General features: G+C 43.2%; 1 protein-coding gene across 3 annotated transcripts in view; it reads right to left on the reverse strand.

The window, feature by feature from the left end:
• Window positions 1-27738, reverse strand: part of LOC137372303 (INO80 complex subunit D-like) — a 93177-nt gene that overhangs the window by 12579 nt on the left and 52860 nt on the right. For 2 of the 3 annotated variants that reach the window (XM_068036108.1, XM_068036107.1), the window contains exons 5-9: window positions 23709-23933; window positions 15591-15700; window positions 10907-11040; window positions 8961-9172; window positions 5950-6107 (exon numbers count right to left, since the gene is read on the reverse strand). In XM_068036108.1, the coding sequence (XP_067892209.1) occupies window positions 5950-6107; window positions 8961-9172; window positions 10907-11040; window positions 15591-15700; window positions 23709-23933 (839 nt within the window). The remainder of the gene's footprint in view (window positions 1-5949; window positions 6108-8960; window positions 9173-10906; window positions 11041-15590; window positions 15701-23708; window positions 23934-27738) is intronic. The other variant, XM_068036109.1, reaches the window with a different exon arrangement.

Consider the following 27738-nt stretch of genomic DNA (forward strand, 5'->3'; position numbering starts at 1 on the left):
GTACCCATCAGTACTATACCCCAGTGTTATAGTGTGAGACATGTACCCATCAGTACTATACTCCAATGTTATAGTGACAGACCAGTACCCATCAGTACTATACCCCAGTGTTATAGTGTGAGACATGTACCCATCAGTACTATACCCCAGTGATATAGTGTGAGACATGTACCCATCAGTACTATATCCCAGAGTTATAGTGTGAGACATGTACCCATCAGTACTATACCCCAGAGATATAGTGTGAGACATGTACCCATCAGTACTATACCCCAGTGATATAGTGTGAGACATGTACCCATCAGTACTACATCCCAGTGTTATAGTGTGAGACATGTACCCATCAGTACTATACCCCAGTGTTATAGTGTGAGACATGTACCCATCAGTACTATACCCCAGTGTTATAGTGTGAGACATGTACCCATCAGTACTATATCCCAGAGATATAGTGTGAGACATGTACCCATCAGTACTATACCCCAGTGATATAGTGTGAGACATGTACCCATCAGTACTACATCCCAGTGTTATAGTGTGAGACATGTACCCATCAGTACTATACCCCAGTGTTATAGTGTGAGACATGTACCCATCAGTACTATACCCCAGTGTTATAGTGTGAGACATGTACCAATCAGTACTATACTCCAATGTTATAGTGACAGACCAGTACCCATCAGTACTATACCCCAGTGTTATAGTGTGAGACATGTACCCATCAGTACTATACCCCAGTGTTATAGTGTGAGACATGTACCCATCAGTACTATACCCCAGTGTTATAGTGTGAGACATGTACCCATCAGTACTATATCCCAGTGTTATAGTGTGAGACATGTACCCATCAGTACTATACCCGAGTGTTATAGTGTGAGACATGTACCCATCAGTACTATACTCCAATGTTATAGTGTGAGACATGTACCCATCAGTACTATACTCCAATGTTATAGTGTGAGACATGTACCCATCAGTACTATACCCCAGTGTTATAGTGTGAGACATGTACCCATCAGTACTATACCCGAGTGTTATAGTGTGAGACATGTACCCATCAGTACTATACCCCAGTGTTATAGTGTGAGACATGTACCCATCAGTACTATACTCCAATGTTATAGTGTGAGACATGTACCCATCAGTACTACATCCCAGTGTTATAGTGTGAGACATGTACCAATCAGTACTATATCCCAGTGTTATAGTGTGAGACATGTACCCATCAGTACTATACCCCAGTGATATAGTGTGAGACATGTACCCATCAGTACTATACCCCAGTGTTATAGTGTGAGACATGTACCCATCAGTACTATACCCCAGTGTTATAGTGTGAGACATGTACCCATCAGTACTATACCCCAGTGATATAGTGTGAGACATGTACCCATCAGTACTATACCCCAGTGATATAGTGTGAGACATGTACCCATCAGTACTATACCCCAGTGATATAGTGTGAGACATGTACCCATCAGTACTATATCCCAGTGATATAGTGTGAGACATGTACCCATCAGTACTATACCCCAGTGATATAGTGTGAGACATGTACCCATCAGTACTATACCCCAGTGTTATAGTGTGAGACATGTACCCATCAGTACTATATCCCAGTGATATAGTGTGAGACATGTACCCATCAGTACTATACCCCAGTGTTATAGTGTGAGACATGTACCCATCAGTACTATACCCCAGTGTTATAGTGTGAGACATGTACCCATCAGTACTATACCCCAGTGTTATAGTGACAGACCAGTACCCATCAGTACTATATCCCAGTGTTATAGTGTGAGACATGTACCCATCAGTACTATACCCCAGTGTTATAGTGTGAGACATGTACCCATCAGTACTATACCCCAGTGATATAGTGTGAGACATGTACCCATCAGTACTATACCCCAGTGTTATAGTGACAGACCAGTACCCATCAGTACTATATCCCAGTGTTATAGTGTGAGACATGTACCCATCAGTACTATACCCCAGTGTTATAGTGACAGTCCTGTACCCACCAGTACTGTATCCGTGTTATACAGTGACAGATCTGTACCCATCAGTACTGTGTCCTAGTGTTATACATGACAGACCTGTACCCACCAGTAGTGTCCCAGTGATATACATGACAGACCTATACACACTAATACTGTACCCCAGTTACAGTGAGACACCTGTGCCCACCAGTACTCTACCCGTGTTATAGGGACAGACCTGTACCCCAGTGTTATACATGACAGACCTGTACCCACCAATACTGTACCCCAGTTACAGTGACAGACCTGTGCCCACGAGTACTGCAGCTGTGCTATACAGCAACAGAGCTGTACCCACCAGTACTGTATCCCAGTGTTATACAGTGACAGTCCTGTACCCACCAGTACTGTACCTCTTATAGTGACAGATCTGTACCCATCACTACTGTACCTCATTGTTAGTGACAGACCTATACTCACCAGTACTGTGTCCCAGTATTGTACATGACAGGCCTGTACCCACTTGTACTACCCTGGTGTTATACATGACAGACCTGTACCCACCAGTAGTGTCCTAGTGCTATACATGACAGACTTGCACTCACCAGTATTGTACCCCAGTTACAATGACAGACCTGTGCCCACCAGTACTATAACCCAGTATTATACAGTGACAGACCTGTACCCACCAGTACTGTGTCCCAGTGCTATACAGTGACATACAGGCTGATATGCCATACTTATGTCAACCTGAAGCATTCAAAACACTGCTGCCCTTATGCTATCCCCCATCAAGTCCTGCTCATCCATTATCCTGTGGTCACTGACATACATTGGATCCCAGTTCCCACCAAGACTGCGCAACATATAATGCTCATCCTTGTTCCCAAATCCCTTCACAGCCTTGCTCTCTCTAACCGTGTAACCTCTGCCAGCCCCACAGCACCATCCTTTGGAACCCTCATAAAACCACACCCTACTCCCACCTCCTTCTCCGCATTCAAGAAGCTCCTTAAATCAAACCCCTATGATCAAGATTTTGCTCATCCCTTTGAATTTTAGCTCTTTGGTTTGGGGACTCTTGAAACTTGAAGCCTGGGAGATTTTAACTCCATGGCCCTCATTTACATGCCATTACTGACCCCTAAAATATTGATGACCTGATCAATACTTCATTGCTGCATGTGGGCTCTTGATGTGTGTAAGAGGGTTTCGGCATTTCTACAACAGTGATTACACTTCAAAAACAAGTGCTTCATTGACTATAAAGAAAGACTTGCATTTATATAGCACCTTTCATGACCACCAGAGGTCTCAACGTGCGTAAGCCAATTAAGTACTTCTGAAGAGTAGCCACTGTTACAATGTAGGAAACGCAGCAGCCAATTTGCGCACAGCAAGCTCCCACAAATGTGATAATGACCAAATAATCCATTTTTGTGATGTTGACTGAGGGATAAATATTGGCCAAGACACCAGGATAACTCCAAAATAAAAGCAAAATACTCAGATGCTGGAAATCTGAAATAAAAGCAGCAGGTGCTGCAAATACTCAGCAGGTCTGGCAGCATCTGTGCAGAGAGAAACAGAGTTAATGTTTCAGGTCATCTGCCGATTAGGCACTTTACAGCCTTCTGGACTCAACATTGAGTTCAACAATTTCAGACCATGACCCCCATTTTGATTGTGTTTTGTTTTTAACCATGTGCCAGTCTTAAACTTGTTTTTCATGTTTTTGCTGTTCCTTATTCTGCCATTAACATACTCTCTGCACAAATGCTTTGTTTTTTACTACAACTATAAGCACTCCCTTTGCCTTTTGTTCCAGGACATCTTTGTCATTTAATCTCTCCTGCCCTCTGCCCTATCACAGACCTTCCCTTTTGTTCTTCTTTCCTCCCCTCTCCCCACTTTCACTTGCTCAAAACCTATTACAGTTCTAACCTTTGCCAGTTCTGGTGAAAGGTTATCAACCTGAAACATTAACTCTGTTTCTCTCTCCACAGATGCTGCCAGACCTGCTGAGTTTTTCCAGCACTCTCTGTTTCTATTATACCAGAAATAACTCCCCCACTCTTTTTTGAAATAGTGCCATGGGATCTTTTACATTCACAGGAGAGGGCAGAAGGGGCCTCGGTTTAACGTCTCACCCAAAAGAAGACACCTCAGACAATGTAACACACCCTCTGTACTGCACTGGAGTGTCAGCCTTGATTTTTGTACTTAAGTCCTGAAGTGGGATTTGATCCCGGAACCTATACCTGTTGGAGTTTGGAAGAATGAGAGATGATCTTATTGAAACATATAAGATCCTGCAAGGACTTGATAGAGTAGATATCAGGAGGATGTTTCCTTTTGTGGGGGAGACTAGAACTCAGGAATACAGTTTAAGAATAAGAGGTCGCCTTTTTAAGACAGAGATGAGGAGAATTTTTTTCCTCAAAGGGTCATTAGTCTGTGAATTCTCCTCCCCAGAAGGCATTGGAGGCTGGGTCATTGAATTTATTCAAGGTTGAGTTGGACAGATTTTTGATGGACAAGAGAGTCCAGGGTTATGGGGGGCAGACAGGAAGGTGGAGTTGAGACCACAACCAGATCAGCCATGATCTTATCAAATGGTGCAGCAGGCTGAATGACCTATTCCGGCTCAGAAGTCCTACGTTCCTCTAACCTTGTGATTCAAAGGGCACAGCTCTACCGATTGAGTCACGGCAGCCAGTTTAGGATATCCTGGGGCCATGGAAAGCACTGTATAAATGCAACATAAGAGCAAAATATTATGGATGCAGGAACTCTGAAATGAGAACTGAAAGTGCCAGAAATGCAAGTCTCTCTTAGTCTCAAAGTGGTTCGTGGGACCTTGTTGCATGCAGACTGGCTGGCAAGTTCTTTCTTTTTGATTTTGTTCTCCCGCCCAAAGCCAGCAGGAATAATGTCACGGCATACAGGCAGTACTTGTGGGCAGTGGGCATGTTCAGGTCACCAACCCATGGAAATGAACCTTGAAGTGGTGTCAGGGAGAGATCAAGTCTGTGATTGGGATCAGGGAAGCCCGAGCCAGGTGAGGCCCAAGTTATCCTTAAAGCAGGAGTGCCCTACTTAGTTCATGAGGAACTTCTTAAAACGTGAAAGAAGTCACTTCCCTGAACCTCTTACAGCCAGGATCCATGAAGCCAGCAGCTTTCAGGCCTTTGTAGGTCCATGCATAAAAAGGTGACATCCTCAGAAGACAACACTGCCATTAAAATTAGATCCCCACCTCTCTGGGAAAGCTGGTCTGCCCATGCCTGAATTCAGGAGAGTAAAAATGATGGGGTGGGACTCATGGTGATCCCCACCATTCATCTTAACCCCTCACTCGCACTGCCACTGCCACGCAGGGAATGAGGATTACAATTGTCTTTTTGTGAGCAATGAACACATCACCCTTCTACACTGATGTAATCGTGGAGCCAACCCACTGTAAACCACCTTCAGTACCAAAGAAAGCACCATTAAGGTGAAACAATGTGACCATCAAGGGTCTCTAGAACAATAGAATTATACTGCATAGGATATGATCATTTGCTCCAACAAATGAGTTACCCAGTTAGTCCCACTCCCCTGGCTCTCAGTGCAGCAATGTATTGATTAACAAAGCATTTGAACGTTTTAAATTTATTTTCAGTAGAAGAGGCCCAGGCCAACATTTATGAGCTCTTTAAAAAAAAAAAATGGCTGTTTTAAATCATGCACCATCTCCACAAACTACTTTGTGTATTTCATTCAGATAAATTCATAGTTGCGAAGCAACAACAACGTGGGAAAGATAACAAGACAGAATCAGAGCAGTCCTAAGGACAGCATAAAACGGCCCCTATTTTGATAATAAGAGGTCTGCAGAAAGGCCACAGAATGGCTGATGCAGAAAATGAAAAACCCTGGAAACACACAGTTTAGAAGATAAGCACATTGGTTGGAATATCACCTTCAAAGAGGTCAAAGTCTTGCAAGTCATCAGGCAACCGTTGAAGGACCTCTGCCAACTCCTCTTGGTTTAGTTCCAGGTCATTTGGCATATCGGTGATCTCATTGGTAATGTCATCAGGAATTTCATCAGCACTAAGTTCTGGAGTTGAGGAATTCCTGCAATCAAAAAGGAAGGGGTGAGATATTAATTTCAGTATTGTGGCATCAAGGATAAAGAAACTCTTCAGGAGAGATGAACAAACTTGACAGGATCAATGCTCATGCTCAAAAGTAGCAGTAACAGAAGAAAATGAGATTCATAAATCACCCCAGAAGATAGCAAACTGCTTCAGACCCTTGTGCTCTCCCACAGTCATGTTATCGGCTTCGGTGATGCAATAAAAATACAATTTATATAGTTCCTTTAATGTAATAAATCAAAAAATATCACACCAAGCCACATAAGGAGATATTAGGTCAGATGACCAAAAGCTTTGGTCAGAGGGGTAGGTTTTAAGAAGTGTCCTAAAGGGGGAAAGCGAGGTAGAGAGGCTGAGATGTGTAGAGAAGATATTCCAGAGATTAGGTCCTAGGCAACTGAAGTCACAGCTACCAATGGCGGAGCAATTAAAGTTAGGGATTCTCAAGAGGTTAGAAATAGATTAGCGCAGATATCTTGGAAGGTTGAGAGGCTGGAGAAGGTTACAGAGATAGGGAGGTGGTGAGGCCATGGAGGGATTTGAAAACAAGGATGAGAATTTTAAAATCAAGACATTGCTTCACCAGGAATCAATGTAGGTCAGCGTGCATAGGGGTGGCAGGCAAAGGGGACTTGCTGCAAGTTGGAACACGAGCAGCACAGTTTCAGATGACCTCTAGTTTACGGAGAGTAGAATATGAAAGACCAGCCAGGAGAGTGTTGGAATAGCCAAGTCTAGATAGAGGGAACAAAGGTAGGCATGAGGGTTTCAGCAGATGAGCTGAGGCAGGAATGAATTTGGGCAATGTTATGGAGGTGGAAATAGACGGTCTTGGTGATGACACAAACGTGTGGTCGGAAATTCTTCTTGGGGTCACATATGACACCAAGGTTGCGAAGAGTCTGGCTTAGTCTCAGACAATTGCCAGCGAGTGGGATGGAGTTGGTAACTAGGAAACGGAGTTTGGAGCGGGGACCGTAAACAATGGCTTCAGTCTTCCCAATATTTAACTGGAGGAAATTTCTGCTCATCCAGTACTGGATGTCAGATAAGCAGTTTGATAATTTAGCAACGGTGGAGTCGTCGAGAGAGCTGGTGGTGAGGTAGAGCTGGGTGTCAGCGTACATGTGAAAACTAATGCTGTGCTTTTGGATACTGTTGCTGAGGGGCAGCATGTAGATAAGAAAAGGAGGGGGCCAAGGATAGATTTTTGTGGGACACCTGAGGTAATGGTATGGGAGCAGGAAAAGGAGCCATTGCAAGTGATACTCTGGCTATGATTAGATAGATAAGAGTGGAACAAGGCGAGAGAAGTCCCATCCAGCTGGACAATAGTGAAGAGGTGCTGGAGGAGGATGGTGTGGTCAACCATGTCAAAGACTGCAGACAGGTCGAGAAGGGATAGTCACGTTAATGTCACATTACTTTCCAGAGACCACACTCTTCAACCCACCATTGACTGTTGTGCTTTCAGTCATTGAGGCCCTAAACTCTGGAACTCCCACCCTAAACTTTTCTGCCTCTGGCTCCCCCTTCAAGATGCTCATTGAAACCCATCTCTTGCACCTGTCCCAATATCCCTTCAAATGGCTCATAGACAAAGTTTGACTAAGTTCCTGTGAAGCACCTCAGGATATTTAATTACTTTAAGAGGTGCTTCACAGGAGTGTAGTCAGAAAAATCAACTTCCACATACAAATGAATACTCTGTCACCCAACAGGGAAATCTGCCAAACTCTAACTTATAGCATCCTAGGGCAATTTACCTTATGCCCCATGTGGAGAAGAGTTTCAACCACAGGGTAGCTTACCAAGTAAAAGAAAATTTGCATTTCTGCAGCACCTTTCATGACTTGAGGATGTCACAAAGTGCAATACATCCAATGAAGTACTTTTTGAACTGAGGTCACTGCCATAAAGTAGAATATGCGGCAGCCAATTTGCGCACAGCAAAGTCCCACCAACAGCAATGTGATAATGACCAGATAATGAGTTTGTGATGTTGGCTGATAAATATTGGCTGAAGCACCAGGGAGAACTCCCCTGATCTTCTTCAAAAGAGTGTTGTGGGATCTTTTATATCCACCTGAGGGGACAGATGAGTCCTCGGTCAAAGAACTCTTCCGAAAGATGGCACCTCCAACAGTGCAACACTTCCTCAGCACTGCCACTGGAGAATCAGCCTTGAGCTTTTTGCTCAAGTCCTGGAGTGGGACCTGAACCCACAATCTTCTGACTCCTTGGAGGCAGGAGTGCAACCCACTGAGCTACAACTAATATCCAAATATGTTCAGCTTCCCTGATGTCCTAGTGGGTAAATGGCCATTCTGGAGATGTACCAGGACACAGAGACAAGGAGGTCCCAGGATCAGTTTCTGAGTTAGCTGACTTTTGTAGGTCCAACTCAAATTGTCTTAGATTCTCAGTCCTGATAAGGAGCCAATGGGTACCTAGCAATAGCGCTTTCCACCCCCAATCAGCCTGCCAACACAAGGATGGCCACATGGATAAAGTACCAGAAGGTTATCGACACCAATGAAATCACCTCAGCAAGAGCTAGCACCTTCAGCCAAGGTAGGGAGAATCTGGGAGGGCAGGGAAACAATTTAACATCTGATTTCTGAAGTGGGTTTTAAACTATAGACAATGAGACAGTGGTATACCTCCTATAACGTACTGAGTACCTCTGTGTGGGTCACAGAATGAGCCACAATTCCCAGTGAGTTTTTTTTCAAATGTTATTGTCCCCAAAAGGAACAAAAGTGAGGAAAAGGTACACACTCTCACACTGCCTGCCAAGAAGGCAGCCTGCTCTACTGTTTGTGCTTACCTAACATGTGAGGCTGAGACTGACACTCCAAGGCTGGTAGGCATTGAAAGGTTGCCCTGGGGCACTGCTGGAGGAATGGGTTTCTGAGGCCTCCGCGGGCCTCTCCGCCGCTTCTTCTTGTGCTTTTTGGTAAGTGCTGGAGGCTTGGTTTTCTTCCTGGGTTTCCTCTGTTGCTGGACTTTCCGGTTGCTGTCCCCTCGCAAGAAGTTATCCTGAGACAAAACAGAGCTGTGAAATAAGACTGAAAAGGAGAGGGTGCAACAAAATACCCAGAGCACACAGATGTGCGCCAGCACAGGATATTTTGCACTCTCTCTACCGCTCAAACACAATGAAACAGATAGGCAGGGTGGGGAAGAGGGGGAGGCGGGGTGGGGGAGACAAAGGGGAAGAAAGACCGACCTTTGGGGGGGTGGTGGTGAGGGGCACAAGGAGGAGCATTCAGGTTGGAACAAGGCAGGAAATGATTGATTGTTTTTTGGGGTTGTGGTTATGGGAGGGATCTTAGGCAGGCAATCTCACTCCTCTTCAAATACAGCAACTGGGTCTCCAGTGTCCATGCAAACCACCTGAACAGGGACTTGGCTTAACACCTGGTCATTGTTCGCACTTCAGAGGATGAAACACTCCCTTGTAATTGCGCTGGAATGCCAGCTCACATTACACGTTTTAGTGACGGGACTTTCTCTTTTAAGTCTCATGTATATCAAACAATATAGAACCAGATGTACTGCAGAACAACGTCATGGCTTCTGATGGCTCAGTGGCACCACCACCATATACACACAAGTTATAAAAGTCCAAATAATTCGCCACCATCCAAACTATGTAAACTGGGTAACAGTGCGACATAAACTTAATATACCTTTGTGACTAAGACTTGAATCCAGCCCAGATTGGTGAGACGTCTGACACCACTAACAGCCATAAGGGCTCGAGTCCAAACCAGTTTGTGCAGTCTGGTATCACATCCGTAGAATAAAATATTCAGTCTCATTCCAGTCTCACACTGATGCACCAATGGGTGCTCCGCTGATATGAGGAACAGTAATCAGAGTTGAGATGGTGCACCAAATGGACATGGCACCTGATCTAGGACTATTCATTGCTGCAGTTATATTGGCAACTTTACTCTTGGCATTACACCTGAAGATCCATAGATGTTTATAGACAGAAGCATCTATGCCACTCCTTTGCTGGAGCAATTCAAAACTATTCAAACTGCCCTGTCCTTTCTCCAAAGCCCCCATATTATTGGTTCACCTTCTCTTGCTCTAAAAGATGCAGCAATCTCTGCCTCATCATCTTCTCATGGCAATACAGTTCATGCTCCACAACCATCTGTGCAAATAAATTCCCCTGAAGATCTCTCCTCCGTTTCCCCATATCGTGTCACTGACTCGGAGATTGGAACAGGAGGGGGAGGGATGGGTGGAGCGCGGGAGGGTTAGGGAGGGGCATTGGGGGGGGGTAAGCAGAGTGAGGGAGGGAGGGGCAGAGATAGGGAGAGAGGGTGGGGTGAAGGGAAGGTGGGGCAGAGAGGAGGAGGGGGATTGAGGGAAAGAACTTTGTATTGTGGCGCCTTTCATGACCTCAGGACACTTTAAAAGAAACTACTCAATTCACTGTAAAGAGCAGTCACTCTTCTGTGACACAGTTTTTCCATACTCACTCTAACAATGTCTTTCATAGTTTTCAAAATCTCCATTAATACTCCTCTTTGTGTTCTCTGCTCTAGAAAGTTCCTGCTGTCCCAATATACCAAGCCTCTTCTAATAACTATAGTTCCCAATTTCTGGTATCATTCTGACCTGGGAATGTTTGACATTGAAAACAGGTGCAAAACGTACAGAGCGTCTCCAGCACTGACCCTAATAACCACAAGTTCACCACCAAATTTGTTTTTTTAAAACCACACACACACACACGTTTTTTGAGATATTTACCATTTTCTTTGCATGTTCTTCACACAGTGGTGTCTGGTGCGTGATGTCAAACACTGGAATGGAACACTGCTGCCCATCTGCAAACTTGGCCGTGCAGCTCGAGAACAGCTGCTGTGATCGACTCAACAGGATATCTGAATCGCCCAAGGTCAAGGAAATAGCATCAGCCTCAGACTGAAGTACAGTGAGAACCTGTTTAAAAAGGCGATACTGACCACTTAATACCAGGCTGCCACAATAAATAAGCCTTTAAAAAGACGGTCCACTGTCAGAGAAATAAAAGGTGTCATTTTGATGGCAGCACCGTGAAGTGACCACCTTGAGACTGTGAGTCTTCACAAGATTCTCTCCTGTCATCTGGATTTCCTACTTGGTGCCTTCAAAGCAAATTATAGAGGGGATGGCACGGAAACAGGGTGTTCTGTGGTCAAGAGTGCACAATCTAGAGCACTACTTGAACTCACACTTGCACTAGAGGGAGCGTAACAAAGGTTCACTAGACCAATTCTGAGGATGAGAGGATTATCCTATGAGGAAGAATTGAGTAGATTAGACCTATATTCCCTCGCGTTTAGAAGAATGAGCAGTAATCTAATTGAGACATAAAAAATTCTTAAGGAGACTTGACAGGGTAGATACTGAAAAATGTTTCCGTGGCTGGGGAATCGAGAACGTGGGGTCACAGTTGTGGAATGAAGGGCCAGCCATTTAGAACTGAGATGACCTGAGGGGTTCATGTACATTGATCTTTGAAAGTAGCAGGACATATTGAGACCGTAGTCATCAAAGCATATGGGAGCTTGGGCTTCATAAACAAAAGTATTGAGTACAAAAGCAGGAAAGTTATGCAGAACCTTGATAAAACTCTAGTTAGGCCACAACTAGAGTGCTGCAACCAGTTCACTACACTTCAGGAAGGATGTGAAGGTCCTTAAGAGGGTGCAGAGGAGATTTACCAGAATGGTTCCAGGGATGAGGGAATTTAGCTACAAGGTTAGGTTGCAGTAGCTGGGTTGCTCTCTTTGGAGCAAAGAAAGTTTAGGGGAGATCTGATAGAGGTATACAAATTTATGACAGGTAGCTTTTCCCATTAGCTGATGGTATAAGGACCAGCAGACAGGTTTATGGTTTTGGTCAAGAGATAGAGGGGGGATATCAGGAAGAGGTAATAAGAACATAAGAAATAGGAGCAGGAGTAGGCCATTCAGCCCTGCCATTCAATAAGATCATCGCTGATCTGTGACAGGCCTCAACTCCTCTTTCGGGACTGCTCCGCATAACCCTCGACTCCCCGAGATTTCAAAAATCTATCTACCTCCTCCTTAAATACATTTAGTGATCAAGCCTCCACAACTCTTTGAGGTAGAGAATTCCAGAGATTCACCACCCTCCGAGAGATGAAATTCCTTCACATCTCAGTTTTAAATGTGTGACCCCTTATTCTATAACTATGACCCCTAGTTTGAGATTCCCCCACGAGTAGAAACATATTCTCAACATCTACCCTGTCGAGCCCCCTTAGAATCTTATGTGTTTCAATAAGATCACCTCTCATTCTTCTAAACTCCAATGAATAAAGGCCGAACCTATTTAGGCGTTCGTGATAAGACAAACCCTTCATTCCAGGAATCAGCCTAGTGAACCTTTTCTGAACTGCCTCCAATGCCAGTATATCCTTCCTTAAATATGGGGACCAAAACTGTACGCAGTACTCCAGGTGTGGCCCCAACACCCTGTACAGTTGTAACAAGACTTCCCTATTTTTAATCTCTAACCCCCTAGCAATTAAGGCCAAAATTCCATTTGCCTTCCTAATTAGTTGCTGCACCTGCATGCTAACTTTTTGTGTTTCATGTACAAGAACACCCAGATCCCTCTGTACTGCAGTATTTTGTAGTCTTTCTCCATCTAAATAATAATGTCTTTTTATTCTTCCTACCAAAGTGGATGACCTCACACTTACCCCACATTAAACTCCATCTGCCAAATTTTTGCTCACTCACTTAACCTATCTATATCCCTTTGCAGATTCTTTGTGCCCTCATCACAACATGCCCTCCCACCTATTTCTGTATCGTCAGCAAATGTGGATACTCTACACTCTGTCCCTTCCTCCAAGTCATTAATATAGATAGCAAATAGTTGAGGCCCTAGGACCGATCCTTGTGGCACCCCACTAGCTACGGATTACCAACCTGAAAAAGATCCATTAATCCTGACTGTCTGCCTTCTGTGAGTTAACCAATCCTCAATCCATGCCAACACATTACCCCCAATACCCTGAGCTCTTATTTTGTGCAATAACCTTTTATGTGGCACCTTATCGAATGCCTTCTGAAAATCCAAATACACTACATCTACTGGTTCCCCTTTATCCACTCTGCTAGTTATATCCTCTAAGAGCACTAACAAATTTGTCAAACACGATTTCCCTTTCATAAAACCATGTTGACTCTGTTTGATTGCATTATGTTTTTCTAAATGTCCTGCTATTTCTTCCTTAATAATGGACTCTAGCATTTTCCCAATGACAGATGTTTAGCTAACTGGTCTATAGTTTTCTGCTTTCTGTCTCCCTCCTTTCTTGAACAGGGGCGTCACATTAGCGGTTTTCCAATCCGCTGGTACCCTCCCGGAATGATCTGAACTTGCAGCCTACAAGGGTGGTGGAAAAGATGATCAATGATTTCAAAAGGTAATTGGACAGGCACTTGAGTGAAATAAACTTGCAGGGCTATGATAATAGAGTGGGAGAATGGGACTGACTTGATTGCTCGAGAGAGCTGGTATGTACTTGATGGGCTCCTTCTGTACCGCAATGACTCTATGAGGAGAGATTTCTTCACTCAAAGGATTGAGATTCCTTGGAATTCTCTACTCCACAGAGCTGTGGATGCTCAGCCATTGAGTATATTCAAGACAGAGGTCGATAGATTTTTGGGTACTCAGAGAATTAAAGGGTATGGGAATGGTGCAGCAAGGTGGAGTTCAGGTAGAAGATATGTAGGAAAGTTAGTTGTTATTGAATTGCAGAGCATGTTCAAAGAGCCAAATGGCCTACTGAATTCCTATTTCTTATGTTCTTATATAAGTCACTCCTAACCTTCCATATTCTAGGGATTACAAGCATAGGTTATATAATCATTTCTCAATTTAACCCTTGGAGCCCTGGCAACATTCTTCTGAATCTGCACTGCAAGGCCAGTACATCCCTTCTAAGGTATGGTGCCCAGATCTGTACACAGTACTCCAGATGTGGTCTAACCAAGGCTTTGTATAAATGTGGCAAAACCTCCTCCCCTTTACGTTTTAGTTATAAACTTTTTGATTATTGTGGCCAAAGGCTGCAAATCCAGGAAAACATTAGGCAGCATTTAATAATGCATGGGTTAAACATAAGTTGCATTTGGCTGAAGTAGTAACTGACTATATAGATGAGGGAAATGCAATTGACGTGATGTATATGGATTTTCATACCACATACGACTTGCTACAAAAAGTCAGATCTAAGTAGAGGAAAAGTAGCAAGAGGGATGGAACAGTGGTGAATGCACTGGAAACAAAAGATTATGGATAAGGGTTGATAATGTGGATTGAAGAAGGGTTGGAACTGGTAAACCCAGCAGTCAAAGACTGGGTCCAATTTTGTTCTCTGCCAACGTAAATAATTTGGGTTTGGGCAGAGGAAGTATGATATTAAAACTTTCTTTGGACACAAGTAAGCCATGGGCAAGATTGAGGAGAACAGGGACAAGTTAGCAGAACAGGCAGACAGGTGGCTGATGCAACTTACTGTAGACAAGTGTGAAGTAGTATATTTGTGGGAGAGGGGAAAATAGCTAGAAAGACACTGAAGGGTGAACAGAGAGGCCAAGAGGTTCAAATACTCAACTCTTTGTAAATGAGATAAAGCCCCAAGGAATGCCAATAGCAGTTTAGATTTTACAAAAGGAGCAATGATAAATTTGTGCAAGGCACTAGTTATGCCACAGTTGAGAGTACGGAGTGCAGTGTTTGATGATTTGTTATAGAAGGACATGACAAAGTCATAGCATAATACAGCATTGATTTACCAGGATGATATCCGGGGCGGGTAAATAGTTAGGAGGAGGGAACTAAAGAAACTCGAGATACTATTTCCGCGCAACATAAAAACCTAAGAGATTTAACAGAGACTTTTAAAATCCTCAAAGGTTTTGATATGGTGAATGGGGAAAGTCTATTACATCTGGCTGAGGAATGAAGTGATGAGAGGGATTAAGAGAGAGGGGAAGAGGTTAGGAGGAATTGCTTCACACAAAGCATAGTTAGACACAGGTAACTGAAGCAGAGACCATTGTATTTCTTAAGAATAATTGGATAAATACCTGAAGCAGCGAGAAATACAGGACTATGTGGTGAAGGCGCAGCAGAGAGATTAATTTTTGATTGCTCCTGAGCTGACTGACATGGACATACCGGGCTGAATGAAATTTATGCACAGCAGGAGACCAATCATTTTATCAGAGTGCTTCAACTACACTCAATTTCATTGTATGCTCAACACAAAAGAAAAAAGGGATATTGGAAATTAATCATGCAGCAAACCTTCTTAAAAGCTTGTGCCTAGACCTAATCTTTATCTTCGTTATTATAGTGTAAACCGCAGGTCAGCAGTTCGAGAAAGGGACAGTGTTCAGGATACGATGAAAACAGTGCCTGGTGTATGGAAGAGACATGTTGGGGCAGTGCTGACCCTTGATGGTTCCTGTACACAGTGCTGGTTCCACTACTCTGTGGTCTGGCTGCTTCATGCTGAAAAGAACAACATTGAGATTAGTCAGCCCTTGATGAGTGCAGATGTATAGCCCTGTCTTGAGGCCAGGTTGCGAAGAGACTTCCATGCACCATGCCATAGTATGACATGGTATAAACACTTGAAAGCAGATTTTCCCTACTTCAGGATCCCAGATCAGTGCCATCGGAGATGGGTGTTGAGGTGGTTTCCAACAGGTCGGAGAAATGACCACTGGGCCCGTAGTAACTCTGCTGGCAGTCAGTTACCTGGCAGTGGCAGAGATCACATACCTGTCTCTCAGTTGGACGATAGTGGATGGCACAGAGAGACTTAAAATTCAGAACTGGAGTTAAAAAAAACACACCTTCCCCTTGTATCATTTAATATTTATACTATAAATCCCTCTATCTAAATCATGCAATTATTTATAGCTAATGGGTTTAAAGCATCACAACAAAGTATTCCTCTTTTTCAACTGCCCACCCAAACCGCCCCCCTAAATCTAAAATCAGAAAAGCCTACACATCATATGACTTGCATTTATCATATCTCAAAGTGTTTCACACACAATGAATTACTATGCAGTGCAGTGACAGTTGTATAAGTAACATTTGCAGCCAGTTTACACACAGCAAGGTCCTAAAATAGAAACAAAACAATGACCAACAAATCTGCTTTTGGGTTAGTCAGGACACTGGGAGAAGCTCCAATTTCTTTTCAAAGCGTGCCATCAAATCTTCAACATCCACCTGAACAGGCAGTTGATTACCCATTGCAATTCTCGTCACTCTCTTCCCCTCTCCCACTGTGGTGCTCTTGGTCGCTCATCCTTTCCCCTATGATGATTCTATTCGCTTTTGCATTACCATTCTTTCTTCTTGTATTAGTCTATTTTCTATTATCCTCTGCCCTCCATTGTGAGTCTGTTACAGAATCATACAGCTCAGAAAGATGCCATTCAACTCATTGCGCTTGTGCTGGCTCTTTGAAAGAGGTATCCAATTAGTCCCACTTCCCTGCCGTTTGCCCATTGAAGTATCTAACCAATTCCCTTTTCAAAGTTACTATTGAATCTACTTCCCATCCCATCGGCAGTGCATTCCAGGTAACAGTTCATTGTGCAAAAAAAATTCTCATTGCGTCTCTGGTTCTTTTGTTAATTATCTTACATCTGCAACCTCTGGTTACCGACCTTGCTGTCACTGGAAACAGTTTCTCTGTATTTATTCTATCAAGACTCATGATTTTGAACACCTTGATGAAATCTCCCTTTAACCTTCTCTGCTCTAAAGCCTCTATAGGCTCTCCTCATTACTGAAGTCCCTCATCCATGGCACCGTTCTAGTAAATCTCCTCTGCACTTTCTCGAAGGCCTTGACAGCTTGCCGAAAGTATGGTGTCCAGAATTGGACACACTATTTCAGCTGTCTTATACAATACACATTATTCTCTCTTTCCCACTGACCTTCTCTGTCTCGCTGCCTTCTTCTCACATTCAATTGTCCATTCCTGTTTTTTCTGTCAACCTTCCCACCAACAACTCACTTCCATCCAATCTGGCCTCATTCTATTCCTCTCTAGCCTCTCTCTTCCTTATCTGGTTGCAATTTGTCTTATCTGGTCTGATTTTGAGTTCCAATCCTACCTGGCTTCGCCTCTCTCAACTGATGTTAAAACCTCCTGGCTTTCATTCCGTCTGCCCTTGACAATACAGTTTCATCATCACCTGATCCCTCAGTTCCAACTGTGCATGATGTCGCACCCCTTTTCAATTCAAATTCAGACTCTTTCTAGGTCAATGAGTATGCTACAGGTCTTTAATACTCCCAGGAATATGTGATCAAAAAACCCATTATTTGAGCTTTTAAAGAAACACTCCTAACTTCAAGGCAACTCCAAATGTGTAAACTCCATTTACACATGCCGCTCATCATTCAGACACAAAGGGAAATTCCAATGAAGCAAAGCATGTTCCATTCATTGCATTTACAGCAGAGAGAAATGTCTGTACTGGTTTCAACTAGCTCTTCAAAAGAGTTATCTACTCTTATCCTATGTCCCTGTTCATTCTCTGCAGCTTTTTATATTTTCCCTTTACAAATACTTGTTCTATTTCCCTTTAAACAATGTTACAGTCTCTAGTGCAATTGCCACTTATGGTAAAGCATCCAATGTTTGAATAACTTTGTGCTTTATTCTTTGAGTGATAATTCAGAGTCTACACCCTGTGATTATGGAATTGTCGAATTCTCACTTTCTACCCTCTCAAAACTTAACAGAATTTTGAAAATGTCTGTGAGATATTCCTTTAACCTTCTCCATTGAATTGTATTGAATTATGAGCCAACTTTTTCAAGCTTTTCTTCACAACTGTTTTCACTATAGTGATTCTCTATTGTACTCTCCCAATGGCTCTAACACCCTTCCGATAATGGGGTGTGTATAGCTTCATGCAATACTAAAATAATAGCCTAAGCAATGCCATGCATAAATGTATCATCACTTCCTGCTGTTATACCATTGTTCCTATGCAGTCTCTTTGTATAGAATTTCTCCCTGTGAATATCACTAACACAAAATGCAATACCAAACAAAGCACTACATTCAATAAATGCATCAGTAACTCTGACATAGAGCACAGCACAAAGTGAATCACTTTAGTGTCATATCCGCTTGTTGGGTTTGAAATAATAAAAGTGGATTAAATGAGCCGTGATATAAATATTTACATCTTTCATCGTTTGCACAGCTCCTGATCCAAGTATAATCCTAATCCAGACACTTGCTGTGAAGTAGAATTAATTTATAACCTCAGTGCCTGCTCCCTTTAGGAATCAATGAACAACCACTTGGCAACAATGCTACATTATCCACATACAGCACTAAGATAATATTAAGCTGCTGCATTTTCAAGCGGTTTAACACAGAAGATCGAGCAAGGTTCTGAGCATTATACTAACACGATCTTCAGACTCCCCTCCCTGCATTAAGATAGCTGAAGGCTAAAATAAAGCCAACTAACTTTTAAGTTCAGCAAGCTTAAGTGCTCAATGCAACTGTTTGCACAGTAAAAGATTTCATCCTCAAATTCCTCCAATCCTAATGTCTATTAAAATCAGTGATTGGGTCAACAGATTCTATGAAATACCTGTAATGTCTTTAGGTGGTTCAGTGAGGATATTTCCAGTGCAAGTAATTTAACAATGTTTCATGACAAAGCACCATTTACTACCCTTGACAGTTCATGCATCCATACAACTCCACACCCAACAATGGGTGCAACCTCTAAGTAGAAGGGCTGAAACAAGTCTGATCATTAGGCGTCTGAGATGTAAATAGTTCTAATTCAGTAGATTTAACATTGCTATTTGTATGCACAAAGCCCCTTATATGTCTAGTGACTTACCTAGTTTCCCCACACACCCTCAATTGGGAGCAGTTTTACATTCAGCAAAGGAGGACCAAGGGATTGATTAAGAAGGGGAAAACAGAGTATGAGAGTAAGCTTGCGGGGAACATAAAAACTGACTGTAAAAGTTTCCATAGGTATGTGAAGAGAAAAAGATTGGTGAAGACAAATGTAGGTCCCTTACAGTCAGAAACAGAGGAACTTATTATGTGGAACAAAGAAATGGCTGACCAACTAAATGCATACTTTGGTTCTGTCTTCACAAAGGAGGACACAAATATCATACCAGAAATGTTGAGGAACAAAGGGTTTAGTGAGGAGTAACTGAAGGAAATCAGTATTAGTAGGGAAATGGTATTAGGGAAATTTATGGGATTGAAGGCCGATAAGTCCCCAGGGCCTGATGGTATGCATCCCAGAGTACTTAAGGAAGCGGCCCTAGAAATAGTGGATGTATTGGTGGTCAACTTTCAAGATTCTATAGACTCTGGAACAGTTCCTACAGATTGGAGGGTAGCTAATGTAACCCCACTATTTTAAAAAGGGAGGTAGAGAGAAAACAGGGAATTATAGACCAGTCAGCCTGACTTCAGTAGTGGAGAAAATTGTAGAGTTCATTATCAAAGATTTTATAGCAGAGCACTTGGAGAACAGTGGTAGAATTGGACAGAGTCAGCATGGATTTACGAAAAGGAAATCATGCTTGACAAATCTACTAGAATTCTTCGAGGATGTAACCTAGTAGAGTTGATGAGGGGGAGCCAGTGGATGTGGTTTATTTGGACTTTCAGAAGGCTTTCGACAAAGTCCTACATAAGAGATTAGCATGTAAAATTAAAGTGCATGGGATTGGGGGTAGTGTATTGCGATGAACAGAAAATTGGTTGGCAGACAGGAGACAAAGAGTAGGAATAAACGGGTCTTTTTCCAAATGGCAGGCAGTGACTAGTGGGGTACCGCAGGGATCGGTGCTTGGACCCCAGTTATTCACAATATATATTAATGATTTAGATAATGGAATTAAATGTAATATCTCCAAATTTGCAGATGACACAAAACTGGATGGGAGGGTGAGTTGTGAGGAGGATGCAGAGAGCCTTCAGGGTGATTTGGACAAGTTGAGTGAGTGGGAAAATGCATGGCAGATGCAGTATAATGTAGATAAATGTGAGGTTATCCACTTTGGCAGAAAAAACAGGAAGGCAAATTATTATCTGAACGGCTATAAACAGAGAGGGGAATATGCAACGAGACCTGGGTGTTCTCGTACACCAGTCGCTGAAGGTAAGCATGCAGGTCCAACAGACGGTAAAAAAGACAAATGGTATGTTGGCCTTCATAGCGAGAGGACTGGAGTACAGGAGCAGGGATGTCTTGCTGCAATAATACAGGGCCTTGGTGAGGCCACACCTGGAATATTGCGTGCACTTTTGGTCTCCTTATCTGAGGAAGGATGTTCTTGCTATAGAGGGAGTGCAGCAAAGGTTTACCAAACTGATTCCTGGGATGGCGGGACTGACGTAAGAGGAGAGATTGAGTCGATTAGGATTATATTCGCTGGAGTTCAGAAGAGCGAGGGGGGATCTCATAGAAACCTATAAAATTCTAACAGGACTTGACAGGGTAGGTGCAGGAAGGATGTTCCAGATGGTGGGGCAGTCCAGAACCAGGGGTCATAGTCTAATGATACGGGGTAAACCTTTCAGGACGGAGATAAGGAGAAATTTCTTCACCCAGAGAGTGGTGAGCCTGTGGAATTCACTACCACAGAAAGCAGTTGAGGCCAAAACAGTCTATTTTTTCAAGAAAGAGTTGGATATAGCTCTTGGGACGAAAGGGATAAAAGGATATGGGGGAAAGCGGGAACAGGTTCCTGAGTTGGATGGTCAGCCACGATCATAATGAATGGCGGAGCAGGCTCGAAGGGCCTATTTTCTATGTTTCTATAAGCATGCTTTCCCCCTCCTCCTATCCTCAGTCCCCGGCCCCCTTGCCCCCCCACCTCCATTCTTGCTTTGGTCCAATTATCCCCTGGCCTTTAACCCAATTGACCTGAATATACAGTTGCTCTCGCCTCCATTGGCAAAGTCATGTGAGATCAACTGGTCCAAGCCTGTGTTGTCTGTTCAGAAGTCTGGCCTGACTGCTGGATAGCACACAAATGCTAAACAGCCTGTAATGTCTGAAATAGTTCCAGCATCATCGGAAGGAAAAAAAAAATCCCCATTGGAAAAACTGTTACAAGAAAATATTAATTCTTGATTTTTGTTTGAACAGAGTGCTGAAGGCCTTTTGTGGGGAGAATCATGGATGATTAACTCTGAACACAGAGAGAGCTTAACTTTAATCATCATTAAACAGGAATGCTTTAAACGTTAAGCATGTGAGATTTAATCCAGCTTCCTGCACTTTCAAGCTCAGTAGTCTCTTGATAATTTAGTTTCTTCAGGAACTCGTCAGCAATCATTGTTTAAAACATAAATATTCCAGTCAAAAGAATTACAGAAGTTTAAAAAGATATTGAAGCTAATAATAATTATGCTGATTTTTAATGTGTCCTGAGACTACTCAATCTCCTCTTGTATCTCCCCCGCACCCGACTCCTCAGATCCCTCACAATATTTCTCCCCACCCCACCCCCCCCACCATTGTCATCTGAAGCATTGGGGTGCGCTTCCCCAAGCGCCAACACCCAGCAAGCGGCTGGTGGCAACGCTTCACATGAAGCCACTCTTTCCCAAAGTCTAGGCTCACTCAGTTTCTAACAGGAGTCACTAGGCAGCAAGCAGTGGATCAGTGAATCAGTAGTCATTTGGACCTGTAGGGTACAGTAGCACAGTGGTTATATTACTGGACTTGTAACCCAGAGGGTACAATTAATAATCAAGTGGGCGGGAGTTTAAATTGCACCAGGGCAATTCGGGAATTTGAATTCAGTCTAAAGGAAAAAGTGGATCTTAAAAACTGGTATTAGTGAAGCTGGTATCAGATAAATTGCTGTAAAATCCCAACTAGTTCACTAATGTCCTTCAAGGAAGGAAACCTGCTGACCTGACTTTGGCCTTAATGCGACTCCAGTCCCAAGCCAATGTGGTTAATTCTTAACTGGCCTCAGTTGTACCAAAGGCAGTCCCATCCAACACCAGCTGCTCACAGCAACTAGAGATGGGAAGTAAAATGTCATGCTGGTGGCACTCACATCCTGAGAATGAATGTAAACAATAAATAAAAATCAGAAATTCTAACTGATTATCCCTTTCCCTGGCCTCGGGCAACTCCAACTGCTGCCCCAGGTGAGATCAGACAAATCAGTACAGAGAAAGACCAGTATTTAAATAATGTCTTCGCATAACCATTATGGCAGCAGTGCAGTAGCCATTTTGCACGTAGCAAGCTTTTGCAAACAGCAATGAGATGAATTTGTTTCTGGTGATGTTGATTAAGGGAGGAATGTTGGCTGGGGCAAGGAATTGAACCAGGAACTTTCAGAACCTGTATGGTTTACTGCCCTTAGCCTTGGGAGTGGAGACGGGGCTAAAGGCAATACCCACTGTTCTAGAAAAAAAGGGTACCAGTTTGGATAAGTCAATCAGTGTTGAGCTACATGCAGTCTCTCCCATCAGCACAGTGATGGACTGCAGCACAGTTGGTCAATTTTTTGTTTCTTTAATAATGGTAGCGTTGAGCATGCAATCATATTTATGCATTGGTTTGCCCTTCACTAAAATAGTCAATAAAACTATGATCACCGATTTTCCCAGTCAGTATGATCACCAATGATTGTATCAATTTGCCATATTAATTCAATAATTAGACAATTCATATCAAATACATACTTTTAAAAAAATTTGTTCTTCAAAGGGGCTGGTAAAAATATTTGCCATGCCTCCAATCTATGTGAAAAGATAAGAATTGCCCACTAATGGCAAACAATTTGGGTACTGCAATTGGTTTGTTAGGGCACCAAAAACAAGAGAGCTCCCATGAGTATCCAGACAAAATGCCCCATGTACCACAGCATTTAGATTTCAGATTTCCTCCTATCAATAAGTAATAACACCTTGATTTCATTATCGATCTTGCATGTGCATAAATTGAACCTGCGAATTTCTAGTCTTTATGGTTTCATGCTACGCTGGGCAGTTTCATTAGACACAAGGCCATCAGCGAACTGGGAAGGGAACATTCAACCTCTAGATAGGACAAAGGAGGAGGAAACATTTGAGGGGCAAGGGCATATTACCACCGTCAAATAAAAGAGCTCCAGTTTCTAACAAGAGTGTAACACGCAGGTTGATGTACCAGAGAGGTGTGTGGTAGAAACTCAGAACGCAACACAAAACTAACAAGGGCTTTAAAAGGAACACTGGCCATTTCAAAGAGAAAGAAGAGTATTAAAAAAAAAACTAATATAACCAATCATGCTGAATATTGGAAGCTCAAGACTAATGATAATCACACTGCTAGTTTTGACCATTGTGCTCAATACAAGCCAACCCCTCACCCTCCAACAACTCCCACCCACCAAAGGGTTGAGGTGGTACTAAGGTAGCCAAGAGATTTTTTTCCCGCTGACCAATCCCTCCTTAAAGCGACGCCTATGCACTGCGGCTGACCTGGTCTGCGTCGGGGGCGCTGTTCTGAGTTCCCGAAGCAGCTGCCCAGCTGAGTCGGGTTCCTTGCTGGCCGCTTGCAGTAGCGCTCTCCGGAAGGCATGCCGACACCTCTGCTGGCGCGCCGCTGCTCGCTCCACGCGATAGAGCTGCATGTATCTGTGCTGCAGGTAAGTGCAGAGGCGTGTCATTCTCAAACTTCTTGTGTTCGTCGCATCATCTTCAGGGCTGCACAAAAGAACGGAATCAAAGTTTAACCCTCCTGCCCTCAGAGAAACCCACGTGTGTCGAAATAGAAATCTATGTATTTTCAGAGTGAATATTGATGCGCCAACGATACGCATGCGCTATACATTGTTGAGTTGTCCACTTAGCCACGTAGAAAACTGTCAGTCTACTGCCTGACTGCATCGAAGGACGCTGCTTCATTAATTGTACCAGTGGTATAACTAAAGGCAGTAGGGGGTTCTTTCGCCATCACTCCCCAAAGATATAATTAGATGCCTGGTTTACAGTGAGATAAACTCTCATAACTGTAATGGAAGAGCCCCAGAGTAGCGACCCCTTATATAGCCCCACTTGGTTGTGATTACATTAAATGCTATGTCCCAGGCAAAGTATTCAGATGATTTTTGTCCTCCTGGTTTCCAGCTTTATCTATCCAGTAATTAAAAAGTCATGGCAGAACAAGCACGGGGAAACATTAAAAATTTGTATTTTTATAGCACCTCATCATGCCTCAAGAACATTTTACACACAATGAGTTTCTCTGAAGTGCGATGAATTATCTAGGTAAATATAGCAACCATTTTGCGCACAACAGCATCCCATACACAGCAAGATTCCACAATAGCCACGAGATGACTGGTCGGTTAATATGTTTTTGGTGCTGTTGGTTCAGAGACAAATGCTGACCAGGGCACCAGGAAAACTCTTCACCTGAACCACTGGTGCAGAAAGGTGGGAGGAACCATTTCAATGTCTCTTCTGAAAGATGGCGCCTCTGACTATACAGAGCTCCCTCAGTATACTGGAGTGTCAGCCTGATCGCAGCACTTTCTGTTGGGGCTATTCATGCTTCAATATAGCTGTTGGAGAGGGGCTTATGATACGTTGAGTTTTTCATCAATGAGATGATGAGTGTGCATCATCCAGTCACTGCAAGTTGACAACTGAGCACTGGACAATTCCTCTTGCACTTTTTTCTTGGGGGAAAAAGTGGGAGAGAAGAGATCAGAGAAACACAACATTCTTTGCCCAAATTTTGGAAGAAACATTTCGTTCTAAATCTGGAAGGATAAAAATCCCAACAGTTTTGATCACTCAATCTTAATTATTAGATTTAAATCCAAGCCACTTTACTACACTGTCATGGCATCATGTTGCATTATAAAAAAGTAGCAACCTTTATTATACAGCACAGGGCCCTCTGCATTAGGCTGTGGGAGAGAAAATCTAGGAAAATACATCCAGTTTTATTTGCTATTTTAACAATAGTAACCAGTTATGCAAGAGCCAAGGCCAAAGCAGAGTGCCCAATTGTATGGTGGTGGGGGTTGACAGGATAAGAGATACCCTCACACAAGATGATGTCATATCCATAACTTAGCTGTATTAAAATACTGAGTCAGCATCTTCAAGTTCTTTAAATGCAATGCGAGTAAGAAGGAAGGAACAAGAGGAAGAGGAGGGGAGTACAGATGGATAGTAAGGGGAGAGAAATGGAGAGGCCAGCGGAAAGGGGAGGGAATCAGTGAAAATGACTGCATTAATTTGAGTGGGAAAGAAGGAAAACAAGAGGAATGGGAAGTGGTGAGAAAACTGGAGAGAGAAAGACTGGAGCCAAGGTAGATTGGTGCATGGAGGGAGAGGGCATGAATCTTTGTTTATGGGGATCTGACACCATTTGGTTTCACCAAGAGGTATCATGCCTTCTGTCAACCATTCAAGTAATAGAATAAAGATATTTATAGAGTGTCTTTTACAACCTTAAGAGGTCCCAAGGCATTTCCAGTCAATTAAGTACTTTTGAAGTATAGTCACTGTTGTACTGTAGGAAACTCAGCAGCCAATATGCGCAAAGCAAGGTCCCACAAACACCACCGAGATGATGACCAGATCATTTATTTTAGGTGTTGGTTGAGAGATAACTATTGGCCAGAAGACTGGGGAGAACTCCCCCTGCTCTTCTTTGCATCATGTCACGGAATCTTTTACGTCCAACTGAGAGGATGGGTGGGGCGGGGTGGGGGGGTCTCAGTTTAAGGTCTCATCCGAAAGACACCACCTGATGGTGCAGCACTCCCTCAGTACGAGATTGTGTGTTCAAGTCTCTAGAATGGGACTTGAACCCACAACCTTCTGTCCCAGAGGTAAATGTGCTACTCACTGAGCCAGAGCAAATATCTGAGGAGCACCTACTGAATATAGACAGTGGAGAGAGAATCAGACGTCTACTGTTGGCTTCACTGCTTTAATATAAAAGTACCTAAAAAGGGGAACAAACAATTTGCACTTTCATTGCACCCTAAATCCAGTCAAACGTCCCAAGACATTTCACAGGAGCATTAGGAGACAAAAATTGACACACATGAGATAGTAGGACTCATGACCAAAAGCTTGGTCAAAGAACTAAGATTTTAAGCAGCGTCTTAAAGGAGAAAAAGGAAGAAAGATGGAGAAGTTTAGGGAGCAAATTTTAGAACTTAGGACCTAGTAAGCAGAAGACACAACTGCCAAAGGTGGAGCAAAGAAAATCAGGGATGCTCAAGAGGCCAGAATTGGAGGAGTGCAGACATCTCGGATGATTTTAGGGTTGGAGGAGGTCAAAAAGAAAGACTTGCATTTATATAGCGCCTTTCACAACCACTGGACATCTCAAAGCTCTTTACAGCCACTGAAGTACTTTTGAAGTGTAGTCACTGTTGTAACGTAGAAAACACGGTAGCCAATTTGCACACAAGCTCCCACAAAAAGCAATATAATGACGAAATACCCTGCTTTTGAGGTGTTGTTTGAGGGATAAGTATTGTCCAGGACACTGGGAATAACTCCCCTGTGAAATAGTACCATGGAATCTTTTACGTCCACCTGAGAGGGCAGAGAGGGCCTTGGTTTAACATCTCATCCGAAAGACAGCACCTCTGACTGTGCAGCAAGTCCACAGTAATGCACTGGTGCGTCAGCCTTGATTTTTATGTTTAAATCCTGGTGTGGGTCTTGAACCTGAAACCTCCCGGCTCAGAGGCAAGAGCGCTAGCGACTAAGCCACGGCTGACACAGTACAGAGATGGGAAGGGACGAGGTCACAGAGGGATTTGAAAACAATGAGGATGATTTAAAAATCAAAACGTCTCCAGATTGGGCACCACTGTAGGTCAGTGAGCACAAGGGCGATGGGTGAATGGGACTTGGTGTGAGTTAGGATATGGGCAGCAGCCTTGGACGAGCTCAAGTTTATTGAACGGACAGCTTAGAAGTATGTGCGTGCCTGTCATGGCTATTTTGATTTAACTTCACGGGCTTGTAATCCAACTGGCCATTTCACTGTGCAATGTTACTCTTATTCACTTTTTTTCTACAAGTGCTCCTTCTTTTTCGGCATTTGGTTACATCTCTGTACTCATGCTGCTGCTCAAAAATGCCTTCCAAACATGCCAAACAGGGCTGGTTCACCAAGAACATGAAAAATGTGGGAGCCTGCAGCTCATTTGAATCCCAACAATTCCACTGGATTCAAATTTGTATCGCACAACCCTCGGCCATTCTCAGAAATTGGAGCAAACTTCTTCTTGCATACTAGTGCACCCCCACAACAAACCCCACTCCCTGCCACCGAGGGAGTGACCTCGCGAGGGTCAGTCCCAGCAAAAATGATGACTGGCCGAGGACATGCTAAATCACCGTTGATGATTCAGCTGTACGGCATGGAATCTACCTCCGGAAGGATAGCTGTAAAGTCTAGAATATCCTTCATATAAAAAGGATGGAGCCCATGGAGTAAAGGGGACAATGGCAGCATGGATACGAAATT

The sequence above is a fragment of the Heterodontus francisci genome, chromosome 7 (genome assembly GCF_036365525.1).
Source record: "Heterodontus francisci isolate sHetFra1 chromosome 7, sHetFra1.hap1, whole genome shotgun sequence".
Lineage (NCBI taxonomy): Eukaryota > Metazoa > Chordata > Chondrichthyes > Heterodontiformes > Heterodontidae > Heterodontus > Heterodontus francisci.